This window comes from Salmo trutta, chromosome 21 (genome assembly GCF_901001165.1).
Source record: "Salmo trutta chromosome 21, fSalTru1.1, whole genome shotgun sequence".
NCBI classification, from domain to species: domain Eukaryota; kingdom Metazoa; phylum Chordata; class Actinopteri; order Salmoniformes; family Salmonidae; genus Salmo; species Salmo trutta.
Window position 1 is genome coordinate 22308639 of NC_042977.1, and position 16677 is coordinate 22325315.

The 16677-nt window shown below is 40.0% G+C and overlaps 1 long non-coding RNA gene and 3 gene segments (V, D, J or C); all 4 read left to right on the forward strand.

The window, feature by feature from the left end:
- The first annotated feature begins 376 nt into the window (after positions 1–376).
- Positions 377–1324, forward strand: LOC115156974 (uncharacterized). The gene is made up of 2 exons (XR_003868363.1): positions 377–760; positions 856–1324. It is a non-coding gene; the product is annotated as an uncharacterized LOC115156974 (long non-coding RNA).
- A 137-nt stretch (positions 1325–1461) lies between these two features.
- On the forward strand, positions 1462–2751 carry LOC115157738 (T cell receptor alpha variable 9-2-like). The segment is given in 3 exon segments: positions 1462–1588; positions 1721–2024; positions 2739–2751. Coding segments are annotated over 3 exon segments (360 nt in total).
- Positions 2752–12007: 9256 nt separating this feature from the next.
- LOC115156951 (T cell receptor alpha variable 17-like) lies at positions 12008–13070 on the forward strand. The segment is given in 2 exon segments: positions 12008–12280; positions 12490–13070. Coding segments are annotated over 2 exon segments (429 nt in total).
- A 1895-nt stretch (positions 13071–14965) lies between these two features.
- Positions 14966–16048, forward strand: LOC115156931 (T cell receptor alpha variable 14/delta variable 4-like). The segment is given in 2 exon segments: positions 14966–15471; positions 15590–16048. Coding segments are annotated over 2 exon segments (528 nt in total).
- The last annotated feature ends 629 nt before the right edge of the window (positions 16049–16677 follow it).

Here is a 16677-nt window from a genome sequence, read left to right on the forward strand (position 1 = left end):
ACTAAGTTGATTTCTAAAAAGTCTTAAAACATAAGCATGTGTTTCAATCAGTTTTATTATCTATTTTTCCTCTTCAGGAATGGTATCTGGAGATTGTGTGACTTCTGACAAGGAGGAGTACACCCCCACTGAGGGATCACCAGTGTCTCTGAGCTGTACATATGAAACAAGCAGCAGTAACATCTACCTTAACTGGTACCAACAAGACCCTAACCAGGCACCTCAGTACTTACTGTATAAAGGTGCCAGAGAAAATAGTGTTGACCATATCTCTAATCATCTAAATGAATCTACAATGTCCCAAACATCAACTACACTCATGATAAAACAAGTAACTCTGGCAGACACAGCTTCTACTACTGTACACTGAAGGATGCCAAGTGATACAGAGTCTCTGAGAGGCTGTATAAAAACTAGTACACTGATAAATGACTTGTTTTAGATGAGCTTGTTGGTCACTTCTGTTGTTAGAGTAATTAAAAACACATTTAGCATAATATGAGAAACTTGTATTAAGTACAAATTAGAGAATATTATGAATATGTAAACCAAATCATTTGAAAATGCATTTTTCTTCCTGTTATTCACTTGAGAAGATCCTCTGAAAATGAGTTGTGTTGTGTTTAGAGGAGGAGCTAGTATGAGAATGAAAAGAAGACACTCAAAACGACATGAAGGTCTTTCCTCAGTGCATTGTAAGCTTGTCTCACTAACATAACTATGCTGTGCTGGTTCACCTTGTTCTTTTTAACATTTGTGGGTAAGTAAAATACGTTTAACAGTAATAATAATGTGTAAATACTTCCTCACAAGCTTGGAAAAAGATCACTTTTATCTCACGTTAGTTTTCTGCAGGTTACGGGGATGGAATTTTCTCCATCAGTCTTGAGGAGGATGTGATACATGGTGGCAGTGTCAAGCTTTCCTGTAACTACACATTATCTGGTGGAGGCAGTGTCTTCTGGTATCACCAATATCCCACATCTGCTCCCCAATTCCTCCTCCTCATCTCAGTGTATTCAGCATCGGCTGAGACAACAGTTACTGCAGAACCACCGTATCCTTGACCGTCAGTTAACGTTGACAAAGTGGCCGAACGTGGGGATCTGAAGATCTCCTCTGCTCTGTACTACTGTGCCCTGAGGCCCACAGTGACAGGAAAGCCAAGACATACTGTACAGAATCAGGGAATAAAAATCCTTATTGTGAACCGTTTAAAATATGTGAATTCTCTGGCGTTTAACAGTAATAAGGATTACAACCGAATACAGTTTACATTACCAGAAATGTAATACTCAAATTAATAAAATGTAAATTGACAAGATTTATTGAACTAAATTTCTTCTGTAGAGGGCCTTACCTCAGCACTACACAAACCTCTATTTCTCTGAGCAGGTGGCTCCTCCTCCTGACAGTGGAGGTAGTTGCAGGGCAGACAGACAGCAGTCATACATTACATATCCCACCCTGCAGATCACAGTACACTGCATATCACAGATCAGTTTGGTAAACACTCTTTCCTAGCTGCATTCTGTCAAATACACCATGATGTTGCTCATTTCAATCTTACTGTTTTCAGCACTTGTTGGTACGTAAGGTTTTATGTCAAGTCATTCTCACACTGTCTGTCATTATTTAATTGGTAAATATTGGCCTGCTTATAATATAAAATAAGAGGTTTTCATGTTTAGTCTCATGCTTATTTTCTTCTCCTTCACAGGTGATACTTTAGAGGATGATATTACTCCAACCAGTCCTGAGGAGTATTATTTAGAGGGTAGCAGAGTTAAGATCTCCTGTAACTATACAGTAAAAGCAGATAGTCTGCTGTGGTACAGACAGTACTCTGGATCAGGTCTCCAGTTCCTTTACCTCGTAACAACTATCAATAAACCATATGAATTGAGAGCTGATCCACAAGACTTTCGACTGTCTGTTACACAGAACAAGGAGAGAACCTGTGTGGATCTGGAGATCTCCTCTGCTGAAGTGACAGACTCTGCTATGTACTACTGTGCTCTGAGGCCCACAGTGACAGGAAACACAGACACACTGTACAAAAACCTAAAGTCTCCTGAGAGTGTATTTCTACTCTGTATGTAACAGTATAGCTTCCGTCCCTCTCCTCGCCCCAACCTGGGCTTGAACCAGGGACCCTCTGCACACATCAACAGCTGACACCCACGAAGCATCGTTACCTATCGCGCCACAAAAGCCACGGCCCTTGCAGAGCAAGGGGAACAACTACTTCAGGTCTCAGAACAAGTGACGTCACCCGATTGAAACGCTATTAGCGCGCACCACCGCTAACTAACTAGCCATTTCACATCGGTTCCATGTAGTTCCAAGTTTCATTTGACAATAGTGCCATCAAGTTGAGTCAACATGCACCCATTCTATTGTGTCAGGAGGAGGAGCTTAGTTTTATACATAACTTGTATTGAGTGGAACTCATTCACCCAGAGAGTGAATGTTCCAAGAGAAGATCCTTAGGGAAGTCTCTGTCTAACACCCAGTTACTATGATGCTGCTCTTTTCAGGCTTGTTTTTGTGTGCACTTATCAGTAAGAATTCCCTCTCCATTATCTGAATGTGTGCTAACAGAATGTACACTGTTCAGTATTCATTACAATATGGTATTATCATAATCAAGTGATAATACACTTTCAAACACCAAGTGTGGATATACTGTACGCTGTCTACATTGACTCAGTAATACATGTTTTTCTTTTTTACAGGTACAAGTGTTGAAGACATAATTACTCCAGACAGAGATGTGGTGGATGTTATCCTCTCTGGGCTAGGTGGGACGCCTCAGATTTCACACTTCCTGGTTGGATTTTTCTCAGGTTTTTGCCTGTCATATGAGTTCTGTTATACTCACAGACATCATTCAAACAGTTTTAGAAACTTCAGACTGTTTTCCATCCACATCGACTAATAATATGCATATCCTACCTTCTGGGACAGAGTAGCAGGCAGTTTAATTTGGGCACATCATTCATCCCGAATTTCCGAAAACTGCCCCCTATCACTAAAAAGATAAGAGTAATAATAGAAGAATATTTTGCATCTCTTTCAGGTGACAGTAATGGTCAGACCATTGAGCCAATCAGAGAGGAGGTGTATGCTCCAGCAAGTAGCAATATTACACTTTCATGTACCTACTCATCTGCAGTCTCTCTTCAATGGTATCTCCAGGACCCTGGATCACCTCCTCAGTATATGCTGCTTATCCTGCATGGTGTTGGGTCTCCGTCACGGGCTCCAGGTCTGGATCCTCGACTGTCAGTCAAACTAAATGATGAGAAGAACCGTGTGGATCTGGATATCTCCACTGCTTTTGTCTGAATTTTACATGCTGTCACGACTCCCGCCGAAGTCGGCCCCTCTCCTTGTTCGGACGGCGTTCGGCGGTCGACGTCACCGGCTTACTAGTTGCCACCGATCGATGTTTCACTGTTCGTTTGGTTTTGTCTTTATTGTGTACACCTGTTTTTGATTTCCCTAATTATGTTTATTATTTAACCCTCTGCATTTCCTGTTTGTCTTGTCGGGGATTGTTTCCTGTTTTGTGTTTTGGAGGGGTTGTTCCCCAATCCTGTATTTTGGAATTGGAAGAAGTTTATTCATGAATTTTAGTAAACACGTATTTGTTTACACTCATCCATGTGTCCTGCGCCTGACTCCGACACTTCTTCTAACTAGTGCATTACACATGCACCTTAGCCAAATAGATTTTAACTCAATTTTTCACAATTCCTGACATTTAATCTCGTAAAAATTCCCTGTTTTAGGTCAGTTAGGATCACCACTTTATATGAAATGTCAGAATAATAGTAGAGAGAAGGATTTCAGCTTTTATTTCATTCATCACATTCCCAGTGGGTCAGACGTTTACATACACTCAATTAGTATTTGAAGGCATTGCCTTTAAATTGTTTAACTTGTGTCAAACGTTTCGGGAAGCCTTCCACAAGCTTCCCACAATAAGTTGGGTGAATTTTGGCCCATTCCTCCTAACAGAGCTGTTGTAACTGAGTCAGGTTTGTAGGCCTCCCTGCTCGCACACTCTTTTTCAGTTCTGCCCACAAATTTTCTATAGGATTGGGGTCAGGGGTTTGTGATGGCCACTCCAATACCTTGACTTTGTTGTCCTTAAGCAATTTTGCCACAACTTTGGAAGTATGCTTGCGGTCATTGTCCATTTGGAAGACCCATTTGCGACCAAGCTTTAACTTCCTGACTGATGTCCTGAGATGTTGCGTCAATATATGCACATAATTTTCCTGCCTCATGATGCCATCTATTTTGTGAAGTACACCAGTCCTTCCTGCAGCAAAGCACCCCCACAACATGATGCTGCCACCCCCTTGCTTCACGGTTGGGATGGTGTTCTTCGGCTTGCAAGCCTCCGCCTTTTTCCTCCAAACATCACAATGTCATTTTGGCCAAACAGTTCTATTTTTGTTTCATCAGACCAGAGTACATTTCTCCAAAAAGTACGATCTTTGTCCCCATGTGCAGTTGCAAACCATAGTCTGTCTTTTTATGGCAGTTTTGGAGAAGCGGCTTCTTCCTTGCTGAGCGGTGTTTCAGGTTATGTTGATATAGGACTCGTTTTACTGTGGATATAGATACTTTTGTACCTGTTTCCTCCAGCATCTCCACAAGGTCCTTTGCTGTTGTTCTTGGATTGATTTGCACTTTTCGCACGAAATTACGTTAATCTCTTAGAGACAGAACGAGTCTCCTTCCTGAGCGGTATGACGGCCGCATGGTCCCATGGTGTTTATACATGCGTACTATTGTTTGTACAGATGAACGTGGTACCTTCAGGAGTTTGGAAATTGCTCCAAAGGATGAACCAGACTTGTCAAGGTCTACAAATTTTTTCTGATGTCTTGGCTGATGTCTTTTGATTTTGGTCCTAAAATTCTTTGAAGCAGTTGTTTTTAGGATCTGTCAGCAAGGTACCCACCTTAGACCGGATTTTATGGATTGCTCTATTTGCCTATGCACCCTTTAGTTGTCTAGTCAGCAACCTTTCCGGTTTGTCCCTTAATTCAAATTGTTTTTGTCTCAGCTTTAGTAGGAAGTTACTGACCTGAGAACCAATAATAGAATTGTATTCATATTTTAATTTCAAAATAGTTGTAGTCAACTTGAGAGAGTGAAGTTCTGTATGTTTTTTTTCTATCTCCAAACTTCTGCGATTTCCTTTTATATGGCACACTCATATGAAATAATATGACCTCTCATAACCACTTTAAAAGTTTCCCATAGTGTAGAATCAGATACCACTCCTGTGTCATTAGTCTTGAGGAACTCATTCAACTTGCCTGTCATGCAGTCAAGGAATACTTGGTCTGTGAGCAAGGGTGGGGTTAAAACACCAACTGTAATTATGATTTGGTAAAGAAAGATTGAAGGGCAACATAATTGGACTGTGGTCGCTTATTAAGATGCTATGGTATATTGGGTATCAGTTTGGAATCTATTAGGAAGTAGTCGATTCTAGAATAAGACTTGTGAACATGAGAATATAATAAGTAGTCTTTGTGGGATGTTGCAGTCTCCAGATAACCTCTAGATTCCTGGATCTGATTAGATTATTTATAACCTGGACAGAGGTGATATTTGATGGAGTACATATAGACACTGTCAAGATACGGATCAAGGTAACAATTAAAATCACATCCGATTATTAGATTAGTGGAACTAAGATCTGGGAGCAAATCAAAAACATTACGAAGTAAATGTTCAATAGGGTAAAAGAGAAAGAATTGATGTTCCCTGATACAATGATATACCTACGGCGTGGGTCTGTAGACATGGAGGAGAGTTGAGAGTTGTTTTTACGAAAGAGAATAGCGACACCTCTTGCTTTGGAGGAGAAGGGTGATTGATAAACTTGAGAAATCTCAGATGCTGCTGCACTGTGGCTTTTATGTGCGCTTCTTGCAGGAAAATGATGTCAGCACCAAGTGATTTCAAGTGCTTAAATACCATGCCCCTTTTTCGCACGTGCCCGAGACCATGCACATTCCATGAGACTAATGTGACACCTTTAGCATCTGACTGATATTCCCAATATCATTAACTGACATTTATATCCAAGAGCATTTCAAATAAAACATCTTAAGCATGCACAAATTAAAATAAAAAGTGTCTGGTAGCATAAAACAAAATCCAAACACAGTAACCAACCCCAGAGAAACCCTCCCTCCCCAATGTTCCCCAGAGAAACCCGCCCTCCCCACTGCTTCCTCAAATAAAGCACTTTTCTCCTCATTTCACATAAAATAGGACCGCTGGGCATGATGGCTAGAAGAGTCCTAATACTACGCTAGCAAGCTAACAACAGTCAGACTTAACAGACCTCTCCACAGTTGTTTGAAAAGATTTTGACATTTTAGTCATTTAGCAGACACTCTTATCCAGAGCGACTTACAGTAGTGAGTGCATACATTTCATAATTCTTTTATATATTTTAATTTTTTTCTTCGTACTGGTCCCCCATGGGAATCGAACCCACAACCCTGGCGTTGCAAACACCATGCTCTACCAACTGAGCCACCAACTGAGCCACACAATGAATATGTTACCGTTTATGAACATAAAATCCACTGTTTCCTCAGTTAATATCCCAGACATTTGTGGCGAGTGATTTCACCCTTTCAGAGGGTTTGCTGTAGTTTTGATAAGTAGGTTGCAGCCTCTTCGGGCTTGTGAAAGACTATTGTCATGCTGTTGTGATGAACATGCAGTTTTGCTGGAAAACGCAGGCTGTATTTCACCTCCGCCTCTCTCATGGTCTGCTTCACATCTCAGAATGCACGCCATTGCTCCATCACATCCATGGTGTAGTCAGGGAAGGTGAGAAACTTTTGGCCTCTGTTCCTAGGCCGTCATTGAAAATAAGAATTTGTTCTTAATGCAGGAAAACTGAAATCATTTTTACCAGCATGTCACATGTGCAACCAGAGGGAAAAAAACTCTAGACCACCTTTACTCTACCCATAGAGATGCATACAAAGCTATCCCCCGCCCTCCATTTGGCAAATCTGACCATAATTCTATCCTCCTGATTCCTGCTTACAAGCAAAAACGAAAGCAGGAAGCACCAGTGACTCGCCTAATACGGAAGTGGTCAGATAACTCGGATGCTATGTTACAGGACTGTTTTGCAAGCACAGACTGGAATATGTTCCGGGATTCATCCATTGGCATTGAAGAGTATACCACCTCAGTCATCGGCTTCATCAACAAGTGCATCGATGACGTCGTCCCCACAGTGACCATACGTCATACCCCAACCAGAAGCCATGGATTACAGGCAACATCCGCATCGAGCTGAAGGCTAGAGCTGCTGCTTTCAAAGTGCGGGACACTAATCCGGACGCCTATAAGAAATCCCGCTATGCCCTCAGACAAACCATCAAACAAGCAAAGCATCAATACAGGATTAAGATTGAATCCTACTACACTAGCACTAACACTCATCGGATGTGGGTTTGAAAACTATTGCGGATTACAAAGGGAAATCCAGACGCGAGCTGCCCAGTGACGCGAGCCTAGCAGACAAGCGAAATGCCTTTTATGCTCGCTACGAGGCAAGCAACACTGAAGCATGCACGAGAGCACCAGCTGTTCTGGATGAATGTGTGATAACGCTCTCGGTAGCCGATGTGAGCAAGACCTTTAAACAGGTAAACATTCACAAAGCCACAGGTTCAGATGGATTACCAGGATTTATTTAATAATGGAGGGAATCTACCTCCACCCCCACTTGTAGGTAAGAATTCACTCTCCATTAACTGAATGTGTACTAACAGAATGTACACTATTCAGTATTGATTACAATATGTGACTCGGTCCTATGTAGCAAAATTTGAAATTGTGTTTTTTACAATGGATAAAAGTAGAGACAGAGCTACATTTTACATTTACATTTTAGTCATTTAGCAGACGCTCTTATCCAGAGCGACTTACAGTAGTGAATGCATACATTTCATACATTTTTTTTTCTGTGCTGGTCCCCCGTGGGAATCGAAGCTACAAAATGGTTTATCATACACTGCATTTGAGGAACAATGGGAAAGTAATTCTGCTTTGAAATTTGATCAACTTGTAAACTCACTTTTGGAAAATGGCCTTTGAATGTTTTTGTATCTAGAGAAGAGCTCCTCTTTGTCTACTCCCATTCAGCATCGTTCACACCCTCTTAAGCTTTAGCCCCACCCATCTCGTTTAACTATCGGAGCGCACACTTGACGCTCTGGCCGATGATTTGTTTACCTCTAGATAACATGAAAACAGCCTAAACAGCTCTGCTGGCAACAATGTAATTACACTTTTTTTCAGATGTTTACATATTCAACGGGTGTTGTACACACGTCACGTAACGTTAGCTAACAAGCCAGCCAGCTAACGTTAGCGAGTTAAACAACAATGAACAGTGCCAACAATGCCACAGTGCTGGAAGCTAATCAACCTGGTTCAATGTTAGCTAGCTAACATTAGGCTCTAACTAGAAAAGCAAACGGCCCTGGGAAACGAATAATAAAGTCAGCTAGGGAGCCAGCCAGCTAACGTTAGCTAGCTAACAGTACACTTTAGCTTGAAATATGAAACCACTTTCTGTCAAAATTAGAAATGTGTACTATCTGAAAATGTAGCTAGCTAACGCTGGACTATCCTACCTGTATACATCATTATGCATGATGGACGCGTCTCCCTGTCAGGAATGCCATACCACGGTTGCCCTTAGTTTGAAGATCCGGAGACAGGGGTTTTCTCCATCTATTTGGCTATCATACTCTAATTACACTGATTTCAAAACTTGATCCTCCAGAAAGTGGACAGCAACACTTATGCAGTTCCACTACACAATACATTTTTTTTAAAGTCACGTTCAACAGGATTATCAACACAGACTGACGAGCTCAAGTAGACAGAAGCCTTCTATATGGCAGACCAATTACTCCAGACAGAGATATTGTGGATGTTACGGAGGGTAGTAGTGTTCAACTCCCCTGTAGATACAATAGCTCATTAACCAACAGCCTGTTATGGTACCTCCAGCACCCTGGATCCTCTCCACAGTTCCTCATAGTGGACTACTCTGGGATCATAACCATTACTGATAGTACAAAATGGACCCTCACACATGAAAAATAGGAAATCCATGTGGATCTGGATATATCCTCTGCTGAAGTGACAGACTCTGCTCTGTACTACTGTGCTCTGAGGCCCACAGTGACAGGAAACCCAGAGACACTGTTCAAAGACCTTGAACATCTGATTAAAGGGGAGAAAGTTATCGACAGCCAGATTAATGAATATGTCCTAAACACTAACAATTGCACTCTATTCATTTCAAACTGTTTTCTTCATAACGCAGTATAGCGTGAATGGAGTAGAATAGTTAAAAATAAATAAATAACTGTATACGCCAAGTTACATTAAACAAGGATTGCATGGCACACACATTAACACATTTTGTTCATCCCCACCCCCTGTATTTTCCAGTAGGTGGAGTTACAACATTTTCTCAAATCAGCAAGTGTCACGTTCTGACCAGTAAGGGGTTATTTGTTATTGTAGTTTGGTCAGGACGTGGCAGGGGGGTATTTGTTTTATGTGGTTCGGGGTGTGTTAGTATATGTGTTTATGCAGAGGGGTGTTTGTTTAGAGTATTCCAGGGTTTTTGGTTATGTTCTATGTTTCGTATTCTAGGATCTATGTTGTGTATTTCTTTGTGTTGGCCTGGTATGGCTCTCAGTCAGGAACAGCTGTACATTGTTGTTGCTGATTGAGAGTCATACTTAGGTAGCCTGTTTTCACCTGTCCATTTGTGGGAAGTTGTTGTTGCACTGCTGTGTGTTAGCCTGCAATACTGTTCGTTCGATCGTGTTCTTGTTTTGTTTGTTAAGTGTTCAAATAAAGTTAAGATGAGCACTCAACCCGCTGCGCCTTGGTCCATTACGTATGACGACCGTTACAGCAAGACTGAACGATTGCTGCCAAAAGAGATATTTTAAGTTCATAACTGTGCACAACATATTTGTGGGAATATTGAGCTAACATAGGTTACTGTGATTAGCATGAGGTTGTAAGTAACAAAAAAAAATCCCAGGATGTAGACATATCTGATATTCTGATGAGCTTAAATTCTTGTTAATCTACCTGCACTGTCCAATTTACAGTAGCTATTATGAATACCATGCTATTGTTTTAGGAGAGTGCACAATTATGAACTTGAAAATGTATTAATAATCCAATTAGGCACATTTGGGAAGTCTTGATACAGTATTTTAAACATATATGCAATGGTTCATTTGATCAGTCTAAAACTTTGCACATACACTGCTGCCATCTAGTGGTCAAAATCTAAATCGCGCCTTGGCTGGAATAATGGATTATGGCCTTTGTCTTGCATTTCAAAGATCCGGTATCGCATCTTTGTAACACATGTTTAATTTCTTAGTATTATCTTTAACCAGATCTAATGTGTTATGTTCTCCTACATTAGTTTCCCATTTCCACAAATTTAAAAGTGTTTCCTTTCAAATGGTATCCAGAATAGGCATATCCTTGCTTCAGCTCCTGAGCTTCAGGCAGTTAGATTTGGGTATGTCATTTTAGAAAGAAAAAAAAGGGTAAGTTAAGCAAATCAGTTAAGAACAAACTCTGTTTATCAGCTATGGTTCTGCTTTCATAATTTATCCTCCTAGTCCTTGTTGGTGAGTGCTGTATTCAATTTGACAGTTTTAATTTAAAACTCAATGTATTTCAAAGTTGTCAAAAATACAATTACACTTCAGATTTGAGTATCACTAAATTGTATTATGATAATGAGAAGGGGAAAGGCATCATCAACAGACCAAAAAGTCAAAAACAGCAGCATGTTTTTCCTTTCTTGACAGTTTTGAAGATGACAAACCCACTAGGCCCATGGTGGGTTGTGTGGAGGGTGATACCATCACACCATCCTGCAGCTACACTGGCTCTGTAGACAATCTACAGTGGTATCGTTAGTTTCCCAGGTCTAAACCAGTGTTCCTGATTCTCTGCACAAAATCAGGATATGTCCAGAAACTTGTCCCTCTTCGCCATCCAGCTCAGGTTCATACAGACCGTATGTATCTGGAAATCTCCTCTACTGAAGTGACAGACTCTTCTCTGTACTGCTGTGCCATGGAGCCTACAGTGACAGGAAACACTTCCTCATACAAAAAGCTGACAGTCTGACAAAAAGATGCGGGATGTAGGAATTTTGTTAAGATTTCACTTCATCAATATCAACATACAGTATTATAAAATTCTTACTATTAGGGTTTATTTGCAGATTATACAAACTGTATGGTATAGCATGGTATATATAGTATTGACATTTTTTTGACAAGAATTAAAGCATTTCCAAGCTATATTATGAATAATATCATAAGGTTTATTTGCAGATGATACATACGGTATTGCATTGTTGATCCATTGAAAAAACAAACAGTAGCATTCCCTATCCATTTCCAGATAGAAATTACATCTAAAATGAGCTAATGAGGAGGAACTGACAGTTTGTGGTTTTACAAACATCTGTTATTTTGTTCGACCACAACGCCATGAAATGGAGTCTCTATTGCATGAATCATTTGTAAACTGCTATCACAATATCCGAAATCAGCACCACAGTTACTGGTTATGGAGTATGTGGATAATACACCAGGGTTCACTCTAAATCATGACAAAGAATCCAAACATGTGGATCTGGAGATCTCCTCTGCTGAAGTGACAGACTCTGCTCTGTACTACTGTGCCATAGAGCCAACAGACATTCTGGTACAAAGATGTGTGATGAAGGCTTTTTGTTTGGAATGATCTTCATTGTCATCAACAGTGACACAATATTCTACTATTCTTAGTGAAGGTTTATTTGCAGATGGTATATATAGTATAGCATGGTATGGTATTATCTATTGAAAAAACAAACAAACAACAACAACAGCAAAAACAATACATTTTCAAATAAAGTCTGAAATAAACTGAGGAGGAGGCCAATAGGAACTGAAAACCCTTAAACAGAAGAAGAGTAACATATCCAGTTATCAGAGGAGGGGCCTCATAGTCAAACACTGGTATAGGCTGGGTATACCTGCAACATGAGGATGTCTCTGTAGAGGAACTACTCAGCTCTCTCACTGTCTTATCTCTCAGTTGGTTTATCTAGTCTGTGTCAGGATGTCACTCATATTACTGTTTCTCCTCTCAGCATTTGTAGGTAAGTGCAGAATTCTCAGCTTAAACCAAATAACATTTTGAATATAGTGACATTGCTTTTTTCAGTTAATGATTGCATTAAACACTAAGTTGCATTTTACTGGAAAGTTTAAATTCTTTCTCTTGTCATATTTTATGAGCACCTAATCCAAGCCTTTTTTATCATGAGGAATAAACATTAACACAATGACAATACTTATGTTGTTGCAGCTGATAGTATGGAGCAGGAAACAATAACTCCAGTGAAGCCTGAAGTCAATGCTCTCCAAGGAACAGACATCACTCTCTCCTGCAACTACAAGGGCAACATTAATAATCTACAGTGGTACCGACATTACCCCGGATCTAGACCAGAATGTCTTCTTTGGATCCTACAAAGCAGCATGTCTGTACAGAAACAATCCATTGCGACTCCACGGCACACTGGTAGACTGAATGAAGAGAAGACCCGTGTTGACTTGATGATCTCCTCTGTTGAATTGGAAGACTCTGCTCTGTACCACTGCGCCTTGCAGCCCACAGTGACAGGAAACCCAGACACACTGTACAAAAACCTGTCAAGACCCTTGGGGATGAACAGTGCATTGTACTCTGATTAGTCAGTTATTTTTTAGAGTACGTGAATACATATTTTTTCCTGCATCTCCACATCAATTGAAAAAGAAGAAAGAAAACACATTTAATATTAATATTATTCAGGATATAATACTTTATACTGTCTGCATCTTCCTGCTCTGATATAACATGATCAAAGATACTAGTCAGAATAAATACAGAATGAAGAAAATGTATGGTGTAGTTTTGCTTCCTTAGAGCAACTTTTTCACTATGTGCCCCCATTGCAGCATTGTGGAACATCCCGCGACCTCAACCCACCTATTTTTGTAAAGGGTACAAGCACTGTTCAAACTGCACACACCCTCCCTGTTTGTGGAGAGAATTTTGCAGTTTATAAGCTTATTTCCTGAAATGCTATACATTTAGTTATGGGGTGCAAAAAACGTTTTTCTGTTATAAATAACATTTTCTAATGTTTTTTCATGTGATATTTGAGTGACAATTTTTTTTACAACATCTATGGGCTAAATAGAACATTATAAAAAAACTTTAGCTGACATGGGCTAGTTGATCTGGACATTGCTGACAAGTTATAAATAGCTCCTCTAAGGTCTTCAATGAATAACATGACAACTGACAATGCACTACCCAATTTCGAAATTGCAACTTGTGCATTCTACTATTACAAATTTCAAGAATAAGTATAAAGCCAAACTAAGTTCGTTAAAACCTCTTAACGCACGCCAAGCATAGGGGGCGCTACAGCGATTTTTGAAAAAAATACGTGCCCATTTTAAACGGCCTCCTACTCAAACTCAGAAGCTAGGATATGCATAGAATTAGTAGATGTGGATAGAAAACACCCTAAAGTTTCTAAAACTGTTTGAATGGTGTCTGTGAGTATAACAGAACTCATATGGCAGTCAAAACCCCGAGACAGATCCTAACAGAAGTGGAAATCTGATTTGCGGACTCAGCTTCAGCACTTTGCCTATAAAACACACCGCGAGTTAGGATTCATTGAGCACTTCCTATGGCTTCCACTAGATGACCCCAGTTTTTACAAAGTGGTTTGAGTCTTCTACAGTACAAACTGACCGATTGAGAGGCTGTGGATCTTGGTCACAGGGGGAGGGCCATCACCATTATGACGCGGGTGCCCCTGGCTACCCTCCACTTTCGAAACGTTTAGAAAGACAATGCAACCGTCCCCCTTGAATATTATTGAAGCTCTGGTTGAAAAAGGCCCTAAAGATTTATGTTATACAACGTTTGACATGTTTGAACGAACTTAAATATATATTTTTTGCACATTCGTGAGGACAAGCGCTTCATACATTATGAGTAGCCTTCGGAACGCGCTAACAAGAAGAAGCTATTGGGACATAAATTATTAACTTTTTCGAACAAAACTACATTTGTTGTGGACCTGGGATACCTGGAAGTGCCTTCTGATGAAGATAATCAAAGGTAAGGGAATAATTACAATAGTATACAAGAGTAGATTTGATATTAGATTGTTCCAAGATGGCGCCAACCTGTCGCCTAGCCTATTTTTCTGAGCATTAGCATCCCCTTTTATTGCAAAGTGTGATTTCCCAGTAAAGTTATTTTTAAATCTGGCAATGCGGGTGCTTTCACGAGATGTTAATCTATAATTCTTTGAATGACAATATTACATTTTAAAAATGTTTTCGAATAGTAATTTAGTAAATTGTAGTGCTGATCCACCGGATGCATTTGAGGGAAAATAGTTTCTCAACGTCACTGTTTTATATATAAATATGAACTTTATCGAACAAAAGAATGCATGTATTGTGTAACATGATGTCCTAGCAGTGTCATCTGATGAAGATTGTCAAAGGTTAGTGCTGCATTTAGCTGTTTTTTGGTTATTTGTGATGCATGTGGTTGGTCGGAAAAGGGCTATGTGGCTACTTTGACGATATACTCCTCTAACATAATCTAATGTTTTGCTTTTGCTGTAAAGCCTTTTTGAAATCGGACAACGTGGTTCGATTCAGGAGAGGTGTATCTATAAAACGATATAAAATAGTCCTATATTTGAGAAGAAAAAATATATAACATTTTGCTATGGTTCGGTTATGAATATGGCGATATGATTTTTCGCTGGATGTTGATCCCGCATGCGGGACGAGCGCTTCAAGAGGTAAAAAGTGGGATTGGGGAGACTCCTGCTCCTCCCCTGCCGACCCCTCGCACGCCCACTAGGGTGCACGCCCCACAGTTTGGGAACCACTGCCTTAGAGGATTATGGGCAGTACTAGTCTTATTCTTCTCCATTGTTTTTTGTGAAGAGCATACATTTTGAGACAATACCAATAGAGGGCAGTCATGAGCTGAAATGTCTCTATTCAGAACTACAGCAAAATCATGAAGATGACATTTTGCAGCAATCCAACACAGAAAGACAGTTGAACTCAAATACCCAACCACCTTTAGTGTAGCGAGGTGGAGCTACAAAGTCAATGAGTACTTTGACAGTACAGTATGTAGTCTACAATATGTTTAAGGAGAGAATAGTGATACACTCTTACTTGACAACGCATATAGCCAGTCATTCAGGCCCCATGAAGATGTTTAATGCAATTCTGCTTTTTTCATTGTTCATTGGTAAGTGCATAGGTTTTGCAATGCATTTTTGGATTGCAGACATATTTCGATGAAGCATTTATGGTACATGAATTGCAATATGATTTATCCAAAACATGTTTAACATTATTTATTTCAGGTTGCAGTAATGAGGAGGAAATAATATCAGCCACAACTGAAGAGTGTGTATTTGAGGGTGAAGGTGTTACTCTGTCCTGCAACTACACTGGCTCCTACAGTAGTGATACTTTACAGTGGTACCGCCAATATCCCAGATCCAAACCAGAATTCCTCTTGTACATCACACCAGAGGGGTCTATATTTAAAGCTACTCCCCCACCTCCTCGTCTGACAGTTTCCATTGACAAAGTGGACAAACGTGTGGATCTGAAGATCTCTTCTGCTGAAGTGACAGACTCTTCTCTGTACTACTGTGCCATGAAAACCACAGTGACAGAAAACTCTGACACACTGTACAAAAACCTGTCAAGAACCATGGGAGGAAACAGACATCCTGTATGACATACATAACATACCTACTGAATGTTAAGGGGAGGAACTTATGGTAGAGGATGATCTGAACAACACTATAGAAACAGTATAGTATAAAAACAGGAGGAAACTTTCAGAGACAGCTTAGATCTTTCTGTCAGTTTGTCTCTGTTCATTTTTAGACCATATTTAGTTAATACAATAAAATACAATACAATACGGATATATGCGTATTGCCATTTGAATTCAATTCCATTTCAAATACATTTTCATGAACAATTGAATGTATCTATATTAAAACCATTCTCTATGCATGTGTCAGTTGTGAGGACCTCATGCTGTTACGCTGTCTTACAACTATTGCAGAACAGCTACTGCTGGAGAATAATTATATTGGTATCAGCAAGACACAGCACAAAGACCAGAATTCTTCCTCTACATCTCAGGTTCAGAGTTTATAAAGAAAGCAGATCCTCTGAACACTCTAACATCTGTAAAACTGAATGAAGAGAAAAAACATTTGGATCTGGAGATCTCTGCTGTCGTGACAGATTCTGCTCTGTACTAATGTTCTGTGAAGCCAAGTGACAAGAAACCTACACACACTGTACAAAAACCTCAGCAGGGACCACATCAGCAGGGATGTATCCAGTTTTTCCAACTGGTGTCTAACCCTTACTTTTAGCCATCAAAACACTAGTAAATGCTGTTAATGTCTCCTGTAAATAAAGTTTA